At 39.9% G+C, this 25,717-nt stretch overlaps 1 protein-coding gene and 1 pseudogene across 1 annotated transcript; one reads left to right on the top strand and one right to left on the bottom strand.

The window, feature by feature from the left end:
* Positions 1–806: 806 nt before the first annotated feature.
* Positions 807–17,284, top strand: LOC108711643 (annotated as a pseudogene).
* Positions 17,285–17,776: 492 nt separating this feature from the next.
* On the bottom strand, positions 17,777–20,161 carry LOC108711642 (protein spinster homolog 1-like). Its single transcript, XM_041587108.1, has 4 exons — positions 19,432–20,161; positions 18,502–18,894; positions 18,182–18,280; positions 17,777–18,018 (listed from the first exon to the last, which is right to left on the bottom strand). The coding sequence occupies exons 2-4, from the start codon at positions 18,508–18,510 to the stop codon at positions 17,836–17,838; spliced, it is 291 nt and encodes a 96-aa protein (XP_041443042.1). The 5' UTR covers positions 18,511–18,894; positions 19,432–20,161; the 3' UTR covers positions 17,777–17,835.
* Between the last annotated feature and the right edge of the window lie 5,556 nt (positions 20,162–25,717).

Here is a 25,717-nt window from a genome sequence, read left to right as displayed (position 1 = left end):
GGAAAGAAGAAAAATTTTATTTTGGAAGCATTTCTTTTATACAGATAGACTGTGTGGATGGAGAAATTAGTGTGTTGCACTGTGGAATGTAAATTGCTTGGAAGCCAAAGTTGCCTGAAATCTTCACTTGCAGAAAGAGGACCGACTTGCAGCCGAAAAAACTTGGTTTTAAAAGTCGTAGGTGGCTAATCTTTCCATGTGCCACAACCCTAAAGTGGAGCAACAAAACATATGACACCTTTACATATCTCTCTAACAGATTTGTGTTACATACAGTATGTTGATTTACTGTTTACCAGAAAGATCACTTTAAAATACCTTGAGTGGTGCCAGTTAACCCTTCCATGGCCTTTCACATTACAGCATGGGCATAAAGATATTAAAAGGGAAGAGAGTAGAGTGCAGCATAGAATATAGAGTGGGAATAATGGAGGAACACAATGGAGCACATTTAGGGCCAGGGCACACTCTGCTGTTTGGGGAGATTAGTCGCAAGCGACAAACCGCTTCTTCTTCGGGCAACTAATCGTACTGCCTTCCAGCCGGCTAGAATGTAAATCTCCGGCGGGATGGCGCTCAGATCGATTCGGCTTTGCGAATTTTCCTCGTGAGGCAACTTTTGTGGACTTTGGGAAAATGAAGTATTCTGAGTGCCACCCCGCCGGTGATTTACATTCTAGTCGGTGGGAAGGCAGTGCGGGAAGATTAATCGCACGAAGAAGAAGCAGATTTACAGTAAATTATAAACCCTACCCTTCTAATGTTGAAGAGCTTCACATTGACACTGTGTTTGGGGGTGACTTGGGTGGGATGATGTTCAGTAGAAATAGCCCAGTGATTATATTGTGTCTCTGTACAGGGGGACAAGAGGTTCAGGAGGGATGCATCACAGGAGATTGTGTTGGACATGGCAGCCTCTTCCTATGATGATCGGTACCTAGAGTGCACTGAGGCCATGGATAGCAAGATCCCCGGAATCCTTCATGATGAGCAGACCTCAAACGAGGAGTTTGCTATAGCCTGGGAGGACGCCACTGATGAATGGCAAAATAGAAAGGGAGACACTGAGATTCCCCCTGGATTTAAGGATGAGTATGCAATATCAATACTTGCCTATACCAATGACAATCCAGACATTTACCGTTCCTTCAATGCAGCCGTGCGCCAGGCTGGGCAGTCCAGAGATTTCTATCTGAATAATTTCCATTTCAAGGCTTTACACTATTATCTAGCCAGGGTCCTTCAGCTGCTGCGTGAGTCAACACCACAGGATTACTCAGTCTACAGAGGAGTAAATGGGGTGCGATTCATCACTGAGCCAGGGTCCGTTTTGGCCAGTTCACATCTTCATCAACAGATGAAAACAAAACTTTGAAGTTTGGAAATGACACCTTCTTTACCATCACTACCGGCTACGGGGTCACAATTAGCGAATTCTCGTTCTTCGACAGCGAGACAGAAGTGCTTATCCCGCCCTTTGAGAAATTCACTGTCACCGATTTCTCAACAGAAAGTAATAAAAATAAAATTACCCTTCAGTCTAATGGAATTTATAGTAAATACAACTGCGTGCTTTTGGAAAAAACAGGTAAGGTTCAACTCAGAATCACTGCTTGTGTGTTTGCTCCACCTTTACATAAATCCCTTGCTCTTACTTCTTGCTCTTATTTGCCTCTAAAGCTCCCATGGGCACCAGAGTAGGTTGCCATGAAGAGTGAGACTTTAGGGGCAGTAATTATTTTAATTGTCTCCTACATTTTGTCCCTGTCACACATGATAAATCATTAGTTTGTATTATTGGCCTCTTGTCCTGCATTTGCTGAATCTGACTGGGTCTTGTCTAGTGACTGGGGATATATATTTAATAAGTTTAGCAAATTCCTTGCAAAGGTGACAGGGTGCTACATTTAGTTCTAGTCTCCAGAGAGGGCAGCTCAGCGGTCACTTTAGCCCAAGGCCAGACTGGCAATCTGTCCATTCGGCCGCTTTATTTTTTGTTTAAATTTAATCCGAATTAGAAACTATGCTGCACTTGCCAGTGAGCAGAGCTTTTAGACACCTGAACTAGCACGGCTATGACACCTAATCAGCTTACAGTGTAGGACTGGGATGCCAGGGACCACCAGAAAACCTTAGACCGGGGGCTCACTTTCCAAACTATTAGTAAGATAAGATTAGTATTAGTAAGAATAGAAAGAAAAATTGTAGCCTAACCGGGCAATAGTGTGTTGGCTGCCAGGGTCAGTGACCCCCCATTTGAAAGCTGGAAAGATAGAAGGGAAAGTTGCTTAGAACTGGCCATTCTGGAACATACTAAAAAAGAATTAACCCTATAAACATACAGGTGACTGATTATGTGGGACTCCAGTGTAACTGTGATTTTAATATTTGTCATATTTGCATACGTAGTTCATGCTATAATGCTTCTAGTAGTTTCTTTCAGGAAAGGTTTTTTGGAATAATGACATAAAATGATAAGTGTTAGTTGGGATTAGTAACTATCATTTAATCCAAATGTGATACTGCTAATTATTATTTAAGTATTATTTGCAAACACTGCCTGAGCTGAAACCCCCCCCCCGCCCTCTCCATCTTCACTTTGCTCCACTCTCGCTGCCATTCTACTCATGTCTTTTTCCTTCTTGTTACTTTCTGGTTCTTCTTCTCACCATCTTCACCTTTCCCTTTATTATTATTAACATGATTATACAACTAAATCGGGTACAGAAAGGTGAGGAAGACCCTATGCATAGGCATACAGTCTAAAGGGAAGGGAGTAAAACACATGGTGTGGGAGTGGGCAAGATCGAATTAAGTGGGTGAGAAATGTGATACTGTATGTGGTGTTGCGTTTGGTAGTTAAGCAGAGTGAGGGTAGGCTTCTCAAAAGAAGTGCGTTTTAAGAGATTTCTTGAAAGCAGAAAGGTTGGGAGAAAGTCAGACAGATCGTGGGAGAGAGTTCCAGAGGAGGGGTGCAGCCCTTGCAAAGTCTTGAATGTGAGCATGTGAGGAGGTAATGAGAGAAGAGTTGAGTAGCAGGTCAGTAGAGGAGCGTAGTAAGCACTTGGGTGAGTATATAGAGATGAGTTCAGTGATGTAGGGTGGGGCAGAGTTATGAAGTGCTTTGAAAGTTAGTGTCATTAATTTGAATTTGATTCTGAAAGGTAACGGAAGCCAGTGCAGAGATTTACAGAATGGCGTGGCAGAGGAGGTGCGGTTACTGAGGTGTATGAGCCTCGCAGCAGTGTTCATTATGGACTGGAGAGGTGACAGTCTCTGGAGGGGAAGACCAATTAAAAGAGAATTACAGTAGTCTAAACGTGATATGACGAGAGAGTGAATAAGAATTTTGGCAGCATCTTGGGTGATAAATGATCGTATTTTGGATATGTTCCTTAGGTGGAAGTGACATGATTTAATAAGTGACTGGATATGAGGAGTGAAGGACAGGGCACAATCTAGGATAACCCCAAGGCATCGGGCCTGGGGAGAGGGGGTGATAGTGGAATTGTTAACTATGATGGATACTTCCGGGATGTTACTCATGTTAGTTGGAGGAAAGAGAACCATTTCAGTTTTAGAGAGGTTTAATTGAAGGTAGCGTTGCGACATCCAGGTAGAGATAGCGGACAGGCAGGAGGAGACGTGAGTTAGGAGTTCTGGGTTGAGATCAGGAGAGAAAGATAGATCTGAGTATCTTTAGCATAGAGGTGGTAGTGGAAACCATATGAGATGATTAATTTGCTGAGGGAGGAAGTATAGAGGGAGAATAGTAATGGTCCCAGGACAGCCTTGAGGAACTCCAACAGAAAGAGGTAGGGGAGAAGATGCTACTCCGTTGTAGGAGACACTGAAGGAACGATTGGTGATGTAAGAAGAGAACTAGGACAGGGCTGTGTCACGAAGGCCAAGCGAATGGAGGGACTGGAGGAGGAGAGGGTGATCTACAGTGTCAAATGCGGCTGAGAGATCAAGCAGTATTAGTTGTGAGAAATGATTGTTGGCTTTAGCGGTTAAAAGGTTATTAGTTAGTCGAGTCAGGGCAGTTTCCGTGGAGTGTTGTGGCTTAAAACCAGGGGTCCAGCAGGTTATTGTCAGAGAGGAATGAGGTTAGTCAGTTGTAGACTAGGCGCTTAAGTAATTTAGAGATGAAAGGTAGCAGAGAGATAGGTCGGAGGTTGTCAAGATTGGAGGGATCAAGAGAGGATTTTTTCAGAATGGGGGTTATAAGAGCATATTTTAGTTGAGAAGGAAACAGTCCAGTTGAGAGCGAAAGATTAAATAGGTTACTAAAGGCTTTGATTAGACAAGGATTGGTATTGCGGAGAAGTTTTGAGGGAATTGGATCAAGCGGGCAGGTGGTAAGGTGAGAAGAGGCCAAAAGCTTTGAGACTTCCTCGTCAGTGACAGGGGTGAAGGAGCACAGGAGAGACTGGGGAGTGTGGAGGGAGGGTGGTGGAACTCTAGGGGGTTGAGTAGTGTAATGTCCCTTTTGATAGTGTTAATTTTGTTTTTGAAGTGCTCAGCAATATCTTGAGCAGAGACAGATGTGCACGGAGGGAGTGGGAAAAGTTGTGCTGTTTTTTTAGAAAGGGAGTTAATGAGTGAAGTAAAGTATGTTTGTTTGGCTTGGAAGAGGCTGGTCAGATTTGCAGCTCCATCAGTCTGATTCTGAACGGGATTTGAGCCAGCGACGCTCAAGTGCACGTGAGTGTCTTTGGAGCGCTTTTGTATGAGCAGTATGCCAAGGTGGAAGTGGTTTGGGTCTAGGACGTTTGTTTTTTATAGGAGCAAGCTCATTAAGGGCAGTAATGAGAGTACTATAGTAGACAGAGGTAGCCACATTAGGACAAGAGATGGCTGAGATATTAGAGTGAAGAGAGTCAAAGGAAGATGAGAGATGTGACACATCTACGGTAAGTACGTCACGGTAAGTACATGTTTGGGGAATAGCAGGGGGTGAGGAGGGAGTTAGTGAGAGTTGAAATGTGAGCATATTGTGATCAGAAAGGGGAAATGGTGAGTTAGTAAAATTTGTGGTTGAACAGAGTCTGGTAAATATGAGATTCAGAGCATTACCATTGGAGTGAGAGGGGGAGTCTGAGCACAAAAATCAGCCTAGGGAGGAGGTTAGTGAGAGAAGTTTTGAGACAGATGAGTTGTTAATGTTGTTAACAGGTATATTAAAGTCACCTAATATGATGGATGGGATGTATAGCGGTGAGCTTGTTGCAAATAGATCTGGCATTCCAGAGAGCACAGGAAAGATGAAGTGGGTTTTTTTGAGTATAGGAGTAAGAGTTCTGTACTGTTTGAATTTGCACCGAAGAGAAGGAGCTTGTGGCCGTGATATAACTGGGATGGGGTAAGTGCCAGGGTTTGGGGGAATGTCCCCAGCTGCCAGCAATAGAAAGGAAAGATAGACTATGTGAAAGCAGGATTTGTTGCTATGAAAAAGAGGAGTTTTGTGGAATAGCTAAACAGAGTACTTTATAAACTTCATGTGTGGAGAGGGAAGGAGAGGAGAGTAGAGAGGCTGAGATTTGTATAGAACTGAGATTTGATGGGGGAGGTAGTGAAAAATGTTTTATGAAGCATGAGAGTGAAAGGAGGAGAAATGCAGAATAAAGCATGTTTGGAGTAAGAAGTTACAAACTGGCAGGTACAAACACATCTGTGTTCTTCTTATCCCAGCTGGTTCAAAGTTGATAGAAGATAGTCCGGTTCCTTTTCCCTTGTCAAACTGCCTTGTATAACTTTAATTTCTAAGTACTTGTGAAATATTAGCACTTAGCAAATGTTAGCACTAGTGCCATCTCCTATACTGGGTCTGAATTTATATGTAGCTGATTGGGAAAACCAGAGCCTAATTAATCAATTAAACAGCTAGCAAAGGGCAGAGTTTTACAGACACCAGAACCAGGTTTGGGGCTAAAAAAATATCTCTTGTTCACTGAGGAGTGGACACAGATATGTGCTTGAGATATTTATCAAAGAACTAAAACAGAATAGGCCTAACAGACAAAAGTTATTGGGGGTTAAACAGATACAAGTATGGATATAGCAGAATTACCAGACTGAGGAGTTGCAATAGATATGTAGCAGTATATGGATATAGCAGAATTACCAGACCTATTTCTTCTTTTTTTCTAATAATCCCTACACCCAAGGATTGCTTCTATCTGTACTCCCATTCAGCACCACTGGGTATAAGTTGCCCTATCGAGTCCGCTCCTTTTTGCTTCCTTTTCAGCATTCCTTCTCTCTCCCTCTTTGAGCACTCTGGCTCCTCTCAGACAAAGCAAGCCTATCCCTCAGTCCAGACGAATCCTCTTTGTCAGTAGCAGTGAGTATATCTCCCTCAGACTCTGAGTCCTGATGAATTAGAGCTGCTGAGCAAACTGCAGGGCAGGGGCCTTTTACACTGGGATTCAAAATACTGGTTTTCAAAATAGGCCCTGGAATTTCAGGTACCCAGAAGCCCAAATAGCCTCCCACCAGCCCAGTAAATAGTGACTGTTTGTGGCATCTTACAGCGGCCCCCTGGCATTTGCCAAAATCCACAGATTGCCAGTCTGGCCCTGCCAGGGGAACATACACTGACAGTATGTTTGTGATTGTGGTGGGTAATTGTGGACTTGCAGGATGCTGTTTATATATGGTAAGAATTGTACTCTATGGACACATTTTGTGGATCTTATGTCCGTGAGTGATGGAAGATGTCCTCTGTTCTCCAGTTATCCAGCAATGTTGTCCAACATGTGTATGGACTCCTTCAAGTGAACTAAATTTATTGCCAGAGCCAATATTATATAATTATGGTATTTTTTCACTGAATGGCTTTCCCAGTGATGTTGTAGATCATGTATAGTTGTGATCACCGTCTCACTCATCCCATGTCTGTTTGCAGGCTTCTAGAAGCAGATTCCAAGTCTCTGCGCAGTGTCACAGGGTCCTGCAGAAGCTCCGTCACCTCCCGGGGCCATCACCTCTGGACCAGGATAGCTGGGAACTGTGGGGCCACATCATCACACACTGGGAGGAATGGACCAGGAGGAAGGAGAAGCTTTTAAAGGTACCAGTCAGTGCAGCAAAATACAAGAGAGAGATTTTCTTCCGAGTGTCTACATTCACAAAGGTACACTGAAAAAGACACCTGAATTATTACTTATTTTAAAGAATCTATTGCAAATAGGCTTTGTTTCCTTATTTGTTGCTTATTGCATGGTATAAATGAATCGGAGGTGGTCTCTTAATGCTCTTGATGACTAAAATCTGAATCCAGAAATCAATTTTGTTGATTTTGCTCACATATTAAAATGCAAAATTACTGGTTGAAATTCAGATGATTTTTTAAATGTATCCTGAATGTGTCACATCTTAAAAGGGAGTTAGAAACACCTGGGTATAAGCAGCACTGCATTTGCATTACCTGTTAGAAGCAAAAGAGAACGAAGGAGGTTTCCCCATTGTTTAAAGGAGAACTAAACCCTAAAAATGAATTTGGCTAAAAATACAAAGTTTTATATACTGAACTAATTGCACCAGCCTAAAGTTTCAGCTTCTCAATAGCAACAATGATCCAGGACTGATTGTTAAATTCTGATGCTAATTGCACTTGTTTCTGTGCTGCCATGTAGTAGCCTTATATTGTGAGAGGGTCCCTAAGCTCAGTAAGTGACAGCAGCACAGAGCATGTGCAGTGAATCAGCAGAAAAGAAGATGGGGAGCTACTGGGGCATCTTTGGAGACGCAAGGACTGTGGTTGCCTTAACATAATGTACAATATTTCTAGCTACTTATTTAGTTAAGCTTTAGGTCTCCTTTACAGACATTTTATTTTAAGCAGCAATAATGGATGAAGTAATATTGTCCTTCTTTATGATAATATTTATCTTGTGGCAGAGATACCATCAGTTAGCGTCAGAGTGGAAGCATTGTGGTGAAAAAAAAAGAACAGTGTTGGTGAACAGGGAAAACGTGCCCATCACGAGTGTTAAATATGCTGTCTTCCATTCGTCACCTTCTCGGATGCGGAAAAGGTTATACGCCCCACAGAGATCCAACTTAGTGAAGATTTTTAGCCCCTTTCAAAGAGTTCAGCAACGGTGAAACGGTGATTTTATTAAGACCCCGGTAGTCGATACAAGGACGTAGGCCTCCATCCTTCTTCTCCACGAAGAAGAATCCAGCCTCGGCAGGAGAAGTAGAAGGGCGAATGAACCCCCGCTGGAGATTCTCTTGGATATATTGCTTCATGGCAGCGGTCTCTGATGGAGAGAGAGGATAAGCACGACCTGTAGGGAGCATGGTTCCAGGCAGAAGATCGACAGGACAATCGTATTGTCGATGTGGAGGAAGGAATTCTGCAGACTTCTTACAGAATACATCGGAGAATTCCTTGTAGAAGGAGGGTAGAGTCTTCAGATCAGACATAGAGATATTCACCCTCTGGAGGGGTTCAGCAGGAAGACAGTGCTGCTGGCAAAATGGGCTCCAACGGTAAATCTGCCCTGCGGACCAATCAATGGTGGGATTATGCAGGCGCAGCCAAGGGAGACGCAAAACAACTGGAACGGATGGGCAGGAAATAATTAGGAACGATAATATTTCTTTATGCAGAGTCCCAACCTGCAAAGGCAATTCCCCAGTCGTCATAGAAACGAACTCAGCCTCCAGGGGTCTGTCGTCAATGGCAGTGACACGAAGAGGAGTGGACAATGGGAATAAGGGAACTTCCATATATTTGGCAAAAAGAGCGTCCATGAAGTTCCCAGCAGCTCCAGAGTCAATGAAAGCTGAGCTGACAATGGTCTTAGTGGCCAGACGAATCTGTAAAGGAAGGAGAAACCTGTGAGTGTTCTCTTGAGACTTCGGAGTAGTGCCCCCTACATGAGTTACCCTAGATGTACCTCGGGGAACAGAACTCGTGGGCTTCACCGGACAAGAGCTCGCAAAGTGAGACTGTCCGCCACAATACAGACATAGGCCAGCCATCCGTCTACGGAGCCTTTCTTGTTCGGAGAGACAAGCTCTTCCAACTTGCATAGGTTCCTCCGGAGGAGAAGTAGAAGCTTGAGTAGCTGGAATATGCGAGAGAGGTCTTCGGAAGCGGGGTGCCAACAAGGGTTGAAATCTTTTACTACGCTCCTTCTCTACTTGATGCTCTCTGAGACGAGTGTCCACCTTAATGGATAGAGCAATTAGATCTTCCAGCAGGTCAGGGAATTCCCTGGAGACAAGATCATCTTTAATTCGAATAGACAGACCTTGATAGAATACGGCCTTATAGGCATCGTCATTCCAGGAAGTCTCAGCCATCAAAGTTCTAAAGTCAATAGCATAGTCACTGACACTGCGGTTTCCCTGACGGAGTTGCAGAAGACGAGAAGAGGCATTAGTGACCCGACCCGGGGCATCAAACACAGTACGAAATGCTTGAAGAAAAGCCTTGGCATCAAAAGTCAGTGGAGAATTCTTCTCCCAAAGAGATGTTGCCCACTCAAGCGGTTTGCCCACCAAACGAGACATCACATACCCCACCTTGGAACGTTCATTAGGGATGTGCGAGGGTTGAAACTCGAACTGGATCTGGCATTGTGTAGCGAAACCTCTGCAGGCCTGGGGGTCCCCACTGAAGCGAGGAGGAGGCGGAATACGAGGCTCACCAGACGAGAAACCTGTGGTAGACGAGATGACCGCCATGGGAGGGTTTACAGCAGCTTGGGAAGCAGGGGGCGCTGGATGCACACGAGAGAGAAGGGTATCGAGTGCCTGCCCTATGCGTTACTGCTGGGCTTCATATTCCTCCATGCGGGATGCCAGTCCGCAGAGCGCTCGTCCGACATCAGGCGTAGCTTCCTCAGTAGGATCCATGGCCCAAGTATAATGTCAGGGAGCCGGGAGCTCCCTCCAGGGAGGTAGTCAGGATCGAGGAGGAAGCCCTCTTGAGGGAGCAAGGTCGCAGTGTCCAAAGGGTTAATCAAAGGAGTAGTCAGAATCCAGGCAAGAGTTCACGGGCAGGCAGATAACAGCAAAGTCCAAAGTCCAGGCAAAGGGTCAGGATAACAATCAGGAACAAGATTTAAACAATAGCAGCTCACAGGGAACCCAGGATACACTCAGGAAATGTTTCCTATACTTGGGCGCCATTCTGTCGTCTGGGTTGCGCTTTTAAGTTCAAATTTGGCGCCATAGTGACGTCATTGGCGTCGATGCGCTGGCGTGTTTGCGCCAGTGCCACTACCCACGTGGCGGCCATGGGCCCCGCCATTTTGGGAGCGACGCCGGAAGGAATAGACGCGCCGCCCGGAGCTCCTGGAACTGCTCCAGGCGGCGTTCATGACAATATATCATCTATCTATAATCTGTTGTGTTTGTTTAACACAAAGGCTTACATACTAAATAGTTACTTTCTAATAGATTATTGACATGCTAAATAGTATATTAAACCAATGGATAAATTGGGAATTTCGTGATTTAAATCACAAATTTTTCAGAATTTATTAAACACCGAGGATGGAAAAGTATGAATCTGAAAATCCAGGATCTCAGACCTGCCAAGGTTGCATATAATGCAAAAAATTATATCAAAAGATATATGTCCCAAGGCTTCTTATAGTAAAAATAAATAATTTATTAATGTTCACATTAAAAAAGCTTTCGGTACATACTGACCCCACATGGCCCACCTTACGCGTTTCGTACCCTCTGGCACTTAAGTGCTGAAGGGTATGAAACGTGTAATCCAATAAAAAAACATTAACAGAAATCTACAAGAATATAAAAAGTAGATCTAAGGGATTCATGAAATTCTTGGCCTTATAATTAAGTGCAATATTTGCTTTCTGATTTATTCATTTTCAAATATGTGTTTTTTTTCTGATCCTTATCGTATCAAGTCACCAAATAAAATTATATATATATATAATTTGATAGTTGAAAAAACTCAAAAAATAAAATAGCTCAAAGGGTTGTTCACCTTTACATTAACTTTTAGACAATTTGCAATTGGTTTTCATTTTGTATCATTTGTGCTTTTTGTGATAATGAGCTTTTTAATTAAACAGCTCTCCAGTTTCAGCAGTCTAGTTGCTAGGGTCCAAATTCCTGTAGCAACCATGCATTGATTTGAATAAGAGACTGGAATATGAATATGAGAGGCCTGAATAGAAAGATGTGTAATAAAAAGTGGCAATAAAAATATATTTGCAGCTTTACAGAGTATTTGTTTTTAGATGGGGTCAGTGACTCCAATTTGAAAGTTAGGAGTCAGAAGAAGGCAAATAATTAAAAAAACTATATAAAATAAATAATGAAGATTGAAAAGTTGCTTAGAATTGGCCATGCTATAACATAACATAACTAAACTATAACTAAAGTTAAATTAAAAGTGGACCACCCCTTTAAATGCTGAAAATACACTTTCTATTGGCTTCTTTAGAATTTTCATACATTTTTTGACCGATAAATCTTGAAAATTTCTGTTTGAAAAACTCAGATTTAAAAAAAAAATCTAAATTTTTTTTTGCAATTCTCAAATCGCAGAATAAACATAATCTCCACGGGCGATTGAGTTGCCATGGCCAATATCTATATCTATATATATATATATATATATATTCAAATTTATGAAATTCAATCATTTTTGGAAACTAAAATAATACTTTATAAGGCTTAATCCTTGCGGCAGCTTCCTATAACATTATGTCATTATGTAGGGACCCACAGGGTTAATGTGTCCCCCATGGCTTTAATTCCCTACACGTCCTCATTTCCCTAGTTGCTGGGCAGATGCCCATGTTGCTAGATGTGATTTGCATAGTTGTGCTATTGGCCAGGAGGCACTGTGACCACACCCTGTCACACTTGGTATAGTGAGAGAGATGGGTGAGTCTTGGCTCTTTGGCTGCTGATCTAGTTGGGCGTACCCAGGGGGGGCCTGGGACCAGCAATGCCCAGTGGAGCCATGTGCTCTAGAGGGACCAGTACCTCTAGAGAGATAAGTCGGGGAACAGGGACCCAGTGAATGAGGCTAGTAAGTAACAGGGATATATCTGTAATAGTCTCTCTAGGAGAGTAAGAGGTCAAGTCGCAAGAGCAGCTTGGCTCCACCTAGGAGGGATAACAAGGAGGTAGCTCTTCCCCCAGGCAAGACTGGCCTGTAGTATAGGGACACCGACTAATAGGGATTAGGTCTAGTGAGTTCCCTGATCCCCAGTGTGAATATCCAGGTCAAGGTGCTGAGATCATGAGGGGCCTCTATCCAGGGGGACGCTATATCTTCAGGGAGTTCCACTGTGCTGTCTCTGGAGGAAAGTCCCCGGCATCTACTTGGGAGCCCTGTGTGAGCAGGTGTGCCTGTATATTCTGCACCTACCTCTGTAGCGGGGTGTGAGCAGGTGTGCCTGTATATTCTGCACCTACCTCTGTAGCGGGGTGTGAGCAGGTGTGCCTATATATATGCTGCCAATGCCTCTGTACCACTGTAAGTAAAACCTGTGGATCATTTGTCTTGGACAAATAAAAGTTATTGTTATACTGCAAGAACCTCCTGGTTCCTATTATTCTTATTTTTATTGCACAGTAGTCTGTTGTAGTTGCACTACACTACACTGTGAAACTTCCACTTAGCGAAGGCCCTAGCCTGGGGTGTTTGAGTCACATGTAACCCATGCTCTAAGCACTAGCTGCCAACGTGTAAAAGAAACGGATCCGCACACACACCGATTAGTGCAGTCGGGGATTATCCCCTTTTATTCAGCCACCAAACATTTGATGTTTGGTGGCTGAATAAAAGGGGATAATCCCCGACTGCACTAATTGGTGTGTGTGCGGATCCGTTTCTTTTACACGTTGGTTGCTAAGGGACCCGGCCGGGTCAACGGAAGGAACGCACCACCAGCTTGCAGGATTGGTGAACTACAGGTGTGCGGTAGGAGAATTACATTCTAAGCACTAGCTGGACACTAACCCCTTTTTGGTCTGCTTAGCCAAGTTAGCGTTACAATAACTAAGCACTCATATATTTAATTTTATGATTTGTAGGTGCTGTAGTCATGTATACTGAATATTACTACATAGATATTTACCATTCTAATATTAGTGGGAAATGGAACAAAATCCCTGTCGTGCTGCGGATTGCTACCCTATCTGGGATTTCTCATAGCTGCTTATGTTTCGGTGAGTTACTTTGGGTTGCTTAATAGAACGCTATTTTAAAATATTCTGCAAATGTTGTCATAATGCATTAGAACCCCTAGTCCTAAATTTACCGTTTGTTTTACATAAAACATAACCTTGAGAAAGCAAAGTAGCATAACTTTTACACGTAATGGAAGAGGTTTGTACATGGTTCCTGTATATATGCATATGAAGCATTTCCATTAAACTTGGTGCCATGTTTGGCCAGAACAAATCTCATTATTTTAGCTTGTATTCCTCCCAAACTGATCTCTGATATACAGACTTTCTGTAAATCCAAATGAAATGGTAAATATACCTGGTGCTCAAAAGGTAGAGGTTCAGCCGCCTCACAAGAACGGTTCCATTGTACCATCGCAACTCTGCCTGAATACAGTTACCTATTTTCGGACATATAAATATCCCCCCACATTAAAGGAAATATAAATGTGTAAAACTGCTCAGAGCACTTTTAACTAGTGATGAGCTACACCAGAATATTTTTGAAATGGCTAAAAAATACACAAAACACATCAGATTCATGGGTATTTTTTCACTACATTTTTTTTGACACACAATGCATTGGGAGACAATGGCAGTTTTACTCAAGTGTTTTTCTCACTCCAAATGCAATAACGGATCGTCAGTTCAAAGATCTTGCGTGATTTGAATTGGCACCGGATTTTGTCACTACGCAGTTCCTGGGTCCTAGCACCGGTTAGCCATTGATACACTGAGTGCTACGCATAATCCTTCTCCATCTTGGGCACTCTGTCTTTTGAATCCAGCAGTTCATGCTTATATGTTTCCACATTCTCTTTCAATTTATTAATATAATCTGTTGAAGTAGCATCGCTCAGCAATGTTTGATATCTTGTTTGTAATGCAGCCATTTCTTTGTGTATTTTAGTAAATTCTTGTTCCACTTCTTCAACAACTAACACCATCAGATCTAGTAAACATCGATTAAAGACTCCAACCCACTTCCTACAGAAATCCGGATACAGGAGCAGCCCACAAGGGCAAGGAGGAAGAAACGGACGCGGAGGGGAAAGAGGCAGACGAGGAGGACCTCCTGTGTTCTCCAAATGAATATCTTATACAATCCCTCCCATCACACTCTAACGGCGAGTGAGTTTTCATTACTTTCCAAAGGGACTTCATTTGTACCAACTGTGCCGTTTAACAGCTTTTCATGGGATATTGATTGTTTTAAGCTGGGTAGGAAACTAAGACTAATAGATAAATGTGGAGGCAACACACAAGAGGATAGTGGTTCAGGATGGAAACTCAAAAGAAACTTTGACCCAACATCTAATAACAGTAGCATTAAAACATTTCTACAGACTGTGACACATGATATCAGTAAAATACCAGAGTATAAAATGAAAGTCCATCCTAATTTAACGAAAGAAGAAAGACATGCGTTGAAAACATTAAATGATGATTGTTCCATTATTTTGAAACCAGCGGATAAGGGAGGGGGTATTGTTATAATGGATTATTGTGATTATCGATCAGAAGTGATTAGGCAGTTCCAAGATACAAATACTTATGAGAAATTAAAAAATGATCCAGTGGAGGGATATAAGAAGGAAGTAGTATCAATTATGGATAGGGCACTCTCACAGGGATATATTACACCTAATGAGAAATTGTTTTTGGTGCAACAATACCCCATTTGTCCTGTTTTGTATTGCTGCCCCAAGGTCCATAAGAATGTAATTAATCCACCGGGTTGGCCCATCGTATGATCAAGGGGCAGTTTATTACACCCGGTAGGTCTATTTTTGGATCATCATTTACAGCAAACAGTCAAATCTTTATCATATTTTTTTAAAAGACACCGGCCATTTTTTACAACACATTTCCGGGGTGGTTATCCTAGAAAGTGATTGGATCCTGGCAAGCATGGATGTATGTAGCCTGTATACAATAATTCCACACCAAGAGGGAGTGGAATCAGTGCGGTGGGCTTTACAAAATTAAAGTTCCTATAACGGTCCCCCCATTGAATTTTTCTGTGAATTGCTACAAATGTGTTTAACGTAATTATTTTCACTTTGAAAACCAGTTTTTCTTACAGAGGAGCGGAACATCAACGGGAGCCCCTATGGCTCCTGCGTATGCTAATTGCTATATGGCACATTATGAACAGATGCATATTATTCCCAAATATGGTGATTGTCTGGCAATATACTTATGCTACATCGATGATGTATTTGTTGTGTGTAAGGGGGATCTAGAGTCTTTAAATCAAATGGCAACTGAGTTAAATGGGCTAGATACCCCAGTCCGCTTCACATTATCTGCAGACAGAGAGAGGACTCACTTTCTGGATGAAGGGGTGTATAAAAGAGAAAATGGTTTGGGCTTTAAGCTTTTCCGTAAAGACACGGATCGCAATAATTTATTGCACTTTAGTGGGCCGATTCACTAACTTCGAGTGAAGGATTCGAAGTAAAAAAACTTCGAATTTTTGTGCTCCTCGACTATCGAATTGGCGTAAATTTGCTTGAGTACAATGATTCGAATAGATCGAGCGCAAAAACGCTGCGACTATTCGCCATTCGATAGTCGAAGTACTGGATCGAGCGCAAAAACGCTGCGACTATTCGCCCATTCGATAGTCGAAGTACTGTCTCTTTTAAAAATACTTCGACTGCCTACTTCGCCACCTAAAACCTACCGAATTGCTTTAAAAGCCTATGGGAAAGTCCCATAGGCTTGTTTTCCAAGTTTTTGATCGAATAAAAAGGCATTCGATCGAATGAAATCCTTTGAGCGAAGATGCGATCGAGCGCCTATTCGCCTGGCGAATAGTCGCCAATTCGACTATTCGCCAGCGCGTAAATTCGCCCGTATTGTCTATTCGATTGTATTCCCCAGTCGAATTTCGAGGGATTTAACCCCTCGAAATTCGACCCTTGATGAATTTGCCCCTTACAGTTTCCACCCTCCAAGTATTAAGAAGTCTTTGCCATATTCTCAATTTTTAAGAACCATGAGAAATAATTCAGATCATGATATCTGTGAAGAACAACTAGTGGACATGGGTAAACGTTTTGGGGGGAGAGGTTATAAACACAGTCAATTGGATGCATCTCATTAAAGCACGGGCATATGTAGAGGGTCAGGAGGGACAGCCGATTGATGAGAACAAATTTGTGATCTCTACAAAATACGATACAGGTGAAAAAAATTGTAAACCAACATTGGAGCATTATTGAAAGTGACAAAACTCGAAAACAATTAAATCTAAGCCCACTTGGGGATACAGATGGGGTAAGAACCTAAAAGATTTACTGATGAAGACTGATGCCGTACAATGCTATCAGACTGGGAAGGGATCCCTATGGGCCCTAAAGAAAGGGTGCTTTAAATGTGCTGGGTGTACTACGTGTTGCAACATGATAACAGGCACCACCTTTTATCATCCCCACTCAGGTAGAAGCATTACAATCAAACAACGTATCACATGTACATCCACACATGCTGTTTATATGATTATATGTCCACGTGGTTTGATGTATGTAGGTAAAGCCCAAACCACAATATGTGAACGAATGGGCAATCATAGATCGGACATTCCCCTGGCAAAACATTTCCTAGCAATGGGACACAGGTTGCCTACTTTTAAATTCATGGGAATTGATATGGTACCTAAACCAAAGAGAGGCGGGGACTGGGACCACTTATTAATGCAGAGGGAAACTTACTGGATCAGATTTTTGGACATGGTAGCTCCACAAGGGTTAAATGAATATTGTTCCTTTGTGCCATTTTTAGAACCTAGATGAAGTCATGTTTTTTAATGATGTATATTTATCAACATTTTATACAATGCAACAAGTGCAAAAATGTTTTTTATACATTTTTCTTTCCTTCTTTCTCTTTTTTGTCTTAGGGTTTTTTCTACACACTTTTAAAGTTTGCCTTTGATACCCATAATGCCCTATGAGGAAAGTGAGGGGCGGATTGTGGGAGTGTTTCACTGGGGGGGTGAGTGCTTAAATGTCTGTAAACTATTGTTGTTTTTATCTTGAGAAAGGTCCCAGCAGAGGATCGAAATGTCGATTGAATAAAGGTTATTTTTTTTGAATGCACCAGCATCTGCTTACCTGTATACTGAAATTCTGGGAGCACCAGGGTATATAACTTATCGGCAAGCATGTGCAGTAGCCTTGGAATGTGTATATATATATATATATATATATATATCTATATATCTATATATAATAAAAGTATACAGATAACACATAACCAAAAATGTATGCAAAAATATATTTTTATTTATATATAATTGTATGCATAAAAATAATAAAATGTACAAAATAGAAAACAGAAAACAAATACTAAAATCAAGGTCTCTGTGTAAACAATAGACTGACGAATTATAGAGAGGTTTTGATTGCTTCGGCAAGTGGCGATTGAATTTCTGTGTTACAGCCTTGGGTGCTCTGTTCAGAATGCCTGCAGGGAGAATGAAATTTGGTTTACTTTGACATCAAAATAAACAGACACATAGTACATTTATTTTATTACATGGGCCCTGCCATGCAGAAATCAAAATAATATGAATTAATAAATAATATGAATTAACCAGAACTCCTAACAGCACCCCTCTATTCTACAACACCCCAAAGTACCTGGTTATTTCTGGATGATGATAGCTGATAGCATCTCTGCCTTCTTCTTTTTCTTCTTCAGGCGATATACAGTAATAAAGAAAAATACTGCTCCGATCAGTGCCATTACTGGTATAATTGTCATAGCAAACTGCATACTCGTCAGCTTAGTGCCATTAGGAATGATCTTCATTAATGCTTCAGAGACCTGGCAGAAATAAGATTTCACTGCAGATTAGGTGTGAACAGTATTTAAGCAAAGAAACTGCTGGTAATTCTAATTAATTGGCTAAGACTAAATCTAACAACAGAATTTAAAATTGTCCTATTCACTAGACCCAATAATAGAAAGGATAAGAGACGCTACTTACCTTTATAATAAATACTGAAGGCCCGATACTTCCTATCAGCTTAGTTAAGAACAGCTCCATAACATTGGCTGTCTTATGTAGTTTTGGATCCACTAAGTCCTGGAGAGAGAAGACAAAGGGTTAGGATCATCTACCATTGATTATTTTCAGAAGCACTTAAAGGCCAAAAAAACACATTACAGGAGCTACAGAGCCATTAATTCATTTCTATTGGAAATAAGGAACAAGAAAAGAATGACGGGGATAAATAGTTTGGAGCTAAAATATAGTACAGCAAAATAGAAATACAGTAAAATATAGTAAAGTAAAGTTTACGCTACCAGTTTCATGTTAAGTATCGGGACTAGGCATATAGCTTGAAATACTCCAGCGATGGCAATGAAAACCTGGAAAAATAGAAGAGTAAGAAAAATTGACAATTAATATAAGCTAATTTCTTGTAAATGGCAGAATATTCATGTTCATTATTATATATTAGTTCCCCTAATTCTATAGCCACATAGAACAAACTGATAATACTCACATAGGCAACAATAAAGTTGATCCCTTGGAAGACTATAAAGAGCGTTAAGATGGGGGCACAGATCATGAGCCCTATTCCACACAATACTGGATCTGTATACGGATGACTCTTCTTGTAACGCTTGCTTAATTCCATGCCAATAATAAGGCCAATTAGATTCATTGCACAATTGATGACTCCATAGAACACGCTAGGAAAACAAATTGCATATAAGAACATAAACCAGAGCAGATTTTTGGCAAATCAGCAAGAACCAATTATTTGTTGTCCATAGACTTCAATGTATTTCGGCAAACTTTTGGCAAAGTGAAACGGGTCACATTCACCCATCACTACTTGTCTCAACCCTGGCCTAACTCACTGGTCATTACTAAGTTATTTTGCCTGTTTAGAAAATCTGAATAGTACTACTGATACAGGTATCTTACATGAGTGGGAGATCTTAGACATATATCATAATGCTTTGCAACTTTACAAGTTATTGGTCAATAATCTAAGACAAATCTCCACGTTTTCTGGTATAAAGGAAAAAAATGAACCAGTGGCAGTGACATATTTACACAGGGCTCCTTTACTAGACACCTGATAGGCAACTTCCCCGAGGCCGTAAGGGGCCTCAGTGTTGCTGCATAGTCTGTATGTCTGTACAAGAGTTGGAAATAGTTCACTGTAGGTAATGGGATACACAATAAAACATCTAACTTTACTTAATAAGAGCAGAACTTACTTGTCGTCATAGTGGCAGTCTGTGGTCAAACAATGTGTCTTGATATCTAACTCTGTCCGGGTTTCGTTTAATAATTTGCTGACCCATAAAAAGTTTGCACCATATACAAAAGCATAGCATAAAACGCCAGCTGTGAAGGCGAGATAGGTACAACTGAAAGAGGAGAGTTCAAGTTAGTGACCGACAGGTTTTTTTTTACCGTTCTTGGGTTATTTACCTCACATTAAAGGACCAATAAGAGAGACTTACTTTGTCAGCAATTTCTTTAGGTCAGAAAAGCAGGAAGAGTCTAATTTAAGATTGACATCTTCCTCTTCATCCATGCCTTCAGGTTCCTTCATGATTATTATGGCCAGCACCAGACCAAACAAGCCAAGTACTGGAGTTGTCTGTAATAGAATGAATATACTCGTTATTAAACACTCACAATCCATTTCAGCCACTAGAATAACAGAATTATCCCTGGGTCATACCATATAGATGGTTGTAGCATTACTTTCTCAGTTTATATTTAACTAAGTACTGCCATTAAATAAGACAGTCCTTAATGGGTGCCATGTTTCTATTTTGTTAGTAGTTAAATAAACTTTATTGTTGTGGTATGAACTGTGATTTTTATATCATATATTTCAATATACTACAAAACTGAACCCATTATATAATATTCCTACTATATCATATTAAACTATAGTTAAAAGTTTTCATTAGTTTGAATATTTGACTCTCTGAGACCCACAAATGCGACTTTTTTGTTTTACTTACCCATAGTGCATAACGCCAGTGTTGAGATGCCAAATTAAGTATTGTTGTTCCAAAGATGCAAGCGAACATACTGTAATAGAAAGACAGCAAATGATAAAGGCATAAGCATCAATGTATATTGTAATTATTTAAATCAGTGGATTAGGTAAAGGCCTCACATGCATTCATGAGAGGAGACTTTAGGAATTCAGTGGTAAAATGAGTTTGCAACATATAAATACCTAATATCCGGTATGATCTAGTACTTACCAGCAAAATGCTTTACTGCAGGTATATAAACCTAGCACGCGTGTCCTCTTCTCAGGATGGAAAAGATCAGCAATCACTAAAGGAACCGTGGCTAAGCAGCTTTCTGCCATTGCAGCCACAAATAGTCGTGCAAGTATAAAGAGCCAGAAACCCTAGAGTTGGGAAAGATAAAAAACAAATTGAGCACTTTATTAAGAGTCACACTGAATAACAAGATTCAGACTTATGCAAATAAGTCAAGTGGGGTCAATTCTATCTAAACCTTAACTTTACATCAGCTAACTCTGCTCCTGAATGGCTCAGTCAGGGGAGCTTCTGACTACCCCATGGTTAAGGCAGCAGACCTTATGTTTTTTATCCAAAAACTTAATTGCGGATAAAGTGCATTTGTACTCAATAAATAATAATAAAGTAATAACTAAATAAGCTGAAGCCGGTGGTAAGGGGAGGATTTGTCAAAATAACGTTAAAAAGGGGAGAAAACATTTGTAAAATTTACAGAAGGCAAAGTAGGTTGAATAAATAGCAAATAAGAACATAGTTACCTGCTGGGGAATAAATGTGCATCCGAAGGACAAAAAGGAATAGAAGAATAGTCCAACGCACATTACCATCTTATGATTATAGTAAGATGTGTAACAGGTTAGAAACGGCGAAAGGATCACTTGAAGGCATAGAAACGCTGTTGGGAGAAAAAAAAATTATGAGAGAAGAGAGTGACAGAGAGACTGACTCACATGTAACAGTAGGCTGGCAGAGTTGAAAGATGCATAAATATGGGTTAAATAACAGCTGCCCCCCCCCAAAAAAGTTTTACATTAAGATATTATGGGGGTTATGTAATATAAGCGCAAAGTTTCCTACAATCAGGGTTGGACTGGGTCTGTAGGAAACCGGAAGCCCTGGACCCCCAGTTTGAAGCTGGTTACAGTTATAATGGCCTATAGAAACCAATCAAAAATAAGCTTTTACTGGTTACCTGGGCAAAAATGCCTTTTATTTCATATGCTGAGTGAAAAAGAAAACACAGAGAGTGGCCTTATAGACAGACATACAGAATAAAACGAAAAGATTTGTCATACCTAAAATTAATAATGGATGTGTCACTTCCGCGGCCTGATATTCTTCTTTTATAATTGGGAGAATAGCTATAAAATGAGACAAAAAGAATTTTTTTTTAATACAGATGCTCAGGACCACACATTAAGTAGCATCCCCATTACCTGTTCTCCCACCCAAAACCCCAGAAGGGCCATTTCTCTAGTGTAGATAGTGTTATGGTGCTCTCCTGTATTAAGTATTAATGCTAAGAACATGGGAAGTTTGTTTATAAAATTGTCCTCCAGGGGAGCAAATAAGTCTTCCTGCAGGCAGCCTTTTGCTACCCTGGGGAATTGTCATCCTTATAACATTGTCTTATGGGGCATTGTCTTATGGGACATTCGCCTTCTGCAAATTTTCAACAAAAAAAGTTGCAGCAAGAAAAAAAAAACATTGACTTTAATGCATTTGGGCAAAAAAGTCACTGCAAGAAAAAAACGCCCATTGACTTTAATGCATTTGGAGTGAGAAATAAAAGTTGTGTGTCAAAAAACTATTTTTCGCCTATTGACTTCAATACACAGTGATTATGGGGCTATTGAGGGCAAATTATATCCTTATATTTTATAGAGGGGGAACAAAATCCAGCAAGCATAGCTACAGTAACTGGACAGTGAGGAATAAGTCAAAAGATTTGTCCTAATACAGTCACATCACACACACTGAGTAGTAACTTGGTTGAACTGCTTACCCAGATACATAAACTGGTCCAAGAAGGACACAAAGTATAGGTAGCCATAGAATGCGATCATCAAGCTGGCACGTTTATAGGAGATTTTCTTCTCCACCGTCTGCTCCTCTTCATTCTCTTCAAATATTACATTTCTTTCTATGTCGCGCTCTCGAGAATTTTGTTTTGATTTTTTGGAATATTGAAACATGTTGAAAAAGTTGAAAATAAATCGAAAGTAGCTGAAAATACTGAAATGACAAGACAGATAATAATATTTAGACAATATATCCTGCAAATGTTATCCTTATAAATAGTGCTCACAGATGTCCCTTATAATTGATGCTTAGTTACGTCATATATTTCACATGTGATATTATTAGTATAATGTTAGAAGTCACCTTGGAGTTTCATGATCTGGTTAAAATCACTGAATGATCACAGAGCTCCTCAGTGACATAATATTCTTCTATTTTTTAATAAGGGTACATTATTCAATTGTGCTGTATGTTGTTTATATTATGATATATATATATATATATATATATATATATATATATATATATATATATATATATATATATATATAGTCCACGGGAAAGCCAGCAATCACGTATATAAGTATAAATTGCTTGGGTGCAGTATCAATATTTGAATAAATAACCAGCAAATTGGATCCGCACTCTCAGGTCTTATATAGATTTTAAAAAAGTTTTATTATATCTATATATATATATATATATATATATATATACACAGTGCTACGCAATATGTTGGCGCTATATAAATACATGTTAATAATAATATATATTAAATAAAGCACTATGTTAACCCATGTTTCGCTCATTCATCAAGGTCATAAAAACCAGAATATTAAAGTTACAGTGATAAATAAAACTATTTTTACAATGTGAAGGCATCACAAGGTAATTTCCCTACAAAACAAAGAAAGCAGGGGCACTAGGACACTAATATAGAGAGCGCAATTCCACTCTTTGCAATAGAAGAGACGAATTTCCAAGTTAAAAACCAGAAATTCTGCTCTTAATGTTACCAGGTGTAGCTTTACTGCCCCCTGGCAACTATTGGGGTGCTGTCGCCTTGGTGCAGCGCCCCTGAAAGCAAGAAACCGATTTATTAGACCTCACATCTTTGACTTACCCACAAGACATATTGCACCTTGCAGTATCACAGCTAAAGTACAAATGATTTATAACTGACAAGCTGTGTCAGCAACCTCAGCACCCATTATGACATCATCGTGATCTGTTACTGACCAGCTGTGTAAACAAACTCAGCATTATGACATCACTGTAATGTCAGACTACTATTATGTCACAATGGAAGCTGTTGAAAGGTCGTTCACCTTTAAGATACCTTTTAGTATGTTAAAGAATGGCCATTTTAAGCAACTTTTCAATTGGTTTTCATTATTTATTTTTATATAGGTTTTAAATTATTTGCATTTTTCTTTTACCTTTTTTTTCATTTTTCTTTTTTCAAATAGGAGTCACTGACCCCATCTAAAATAAACAAATACTCTGCAAGGCTACTACACTAGTATTGCTACTTTTTATTATTTATCTTTTTATTCAGGCCCTCTTCCTATTTCAGTCTCTTATTTAAAATCAGTGCATGGTTACTATGGTAATTTGGACCCTAGTGACCAGATTGTAGAAATTGAAAATGAGAGCTGCTGAATAAAAATCTAACTAACCCAAAAACCACAAATAATAAAAAAATGAAGACCAATTGCAAATTGTCTCAGAATATCACTCTTACCTCAAAGGTGAACAACCCCTTTAAAGGGTAACTATCATTAAAATGAAAATGCAATATAAACTTCATTTTAATGAAATAAGAACATTTCTAAATCTAGTGTGATTACTGCAAAAGAATAGTCCCATTGCTAATTAGGAAACATAGAAAGATTACAAAGCAAGGAATAGATCTTTGTCATACCCGCAAGTCATTTTGTGTCTTGTCAGTATCGCAGCTAAAGTACAATTGATTTATAACTGACAAGCTGTGTCAGCAACCTCAGCACCCATTATGACATCATCGTGATCTGTTACTGACCAGCTGTGTAAACAAACTCAGCATTATGACATCACTGTAATGTCAGACTACTATTATCACAATGGAAGCTGTTGAAAGGTCGTTCACCTTTAAGATACCTTTTAGTATGTTATAGAATGGCCATTTTAAGCAACTTTTCAATTGGTTTTCATTATTTATTTTTATATAGGTTTTAAATTATTTGCATTTTTCTTTTACCTTTTTTTTCATTTTTCTTTTTTCAAATAGGGGTCACTGACCCCATCTAAAATAAACAAATGCTCTGCAAGGCTACTACACTAGTATTGCTACTTTTTATTACTTATCTTTCTATTCAGGCCCTCTTCCTATTTCAGTCTCTTATTTAAAATCAGTGCACGGTTACTATGGTAATTTGTAACCAGATTGTAGAAATTGAAAATGAGAGCTGCTGAATAAAAATCTAAATAACTAAAAACCACAAATAATAAAAAAAATGAAGACCAATTGCAAATTATCTCAGAATATCACTCTTACTAAAAGTTAACTCAAAGGTGAACAACCCCTTTAAGGGTAACTATCATTAAAATGAAAATGCAATATAAACTTCATCTTAATGAAATAAGAAAATGTCTAAATCTAGTGTGATTACTGCAAAAGAATAGTCCCATTCCTAATTAGGAAACATAGAAAGATTACAAAGCAAGGAATAGATCTTTGTCATACCCGCAAGTCATTTTGTGTCTTGTCAGTATCGCAGCTAAAGTTCAAATGATCTGTTACTGACTAGTTGTGTTAACAACCTCAGCATCCTTTATGACATCATCATCATCATTGCAATGTCAGACTACTATGATGTCACAATGCAAGCAGTTGATCATGTCATAAAGCAATGTATTGAAAGCAATCACTATCCTATACCACAAGAGAAGTGTTATTTATTTATAATGTTAAGATCAATTCTACCATCCTACCATGTAGTGAGCTGCTAATTAGTCAGGGGTTGAATTATCCTCCTTCCCTCCAGTAAATTTAATCAAGCACTAATGACTGGCATTTTTGTGCCCGTGTTCCCTCCCTTCCTTCTGCCGTTTATAATGTTTGCAACCGGTATAAATCCTCGGCTGGGGTCTCAGCATTTGGTGATATGTCCTGGGAGTAATGCAGTGTTGTCCAATCAACAACTTATTATTATATTAAAATAAAGGGGTGTAGAAAGAACTAATATTTCTGTGAAATGCCAAGGAAAATATCTGGGACCCCCGATTAATCGTGTAATAGTCCTCTTGTACAAATGTTCCATAAACACTATAGGATATACAGGTATGGGACCTATTGTCCAGAATGCTTGGGACCTGAGGTTTTCTAGATAAAGGATCTTTCCATAACCTTCATACCTTAAGTCTACGAGAAAATCATGTAAACATTAAATAAACCCAACAGGCTGGCTTTGATTCCAATAAGGAT

Source organism: Xenopus laevis, chromosome 3L (assembly GCF_017654675.1).
Source record: "Xenopus laevis strain J_2021 chromosome 3L, Xenopus_laevis_v10.1, whole genome shotgun sequence".
Taxonomy (NCBI): domain Eukaryota; kingdom Metazoa; phylum Chordata; class Amphibia; order Anura; family Pipidae; genus Xenopus; species Xenopus laevis.
The sequence above is the reverse complement of the archived record's forward strand: the minus strand, read 5'-3'. Positions and strand labels throughout refer to the sequence as shown.

Bases quoted from the DNA above. Each gene is read 5' to 3' on its own strand.
- LOC108711642 (XM_041587108.1), bottom strand. The intron at 18,019-18,181 runs GTAAGTAGCGTC...TATTTCTGCCAG, and splicing joins CTTCAGTATTTATTATAAAG to GTCTCTGAAGCATTAATGAA.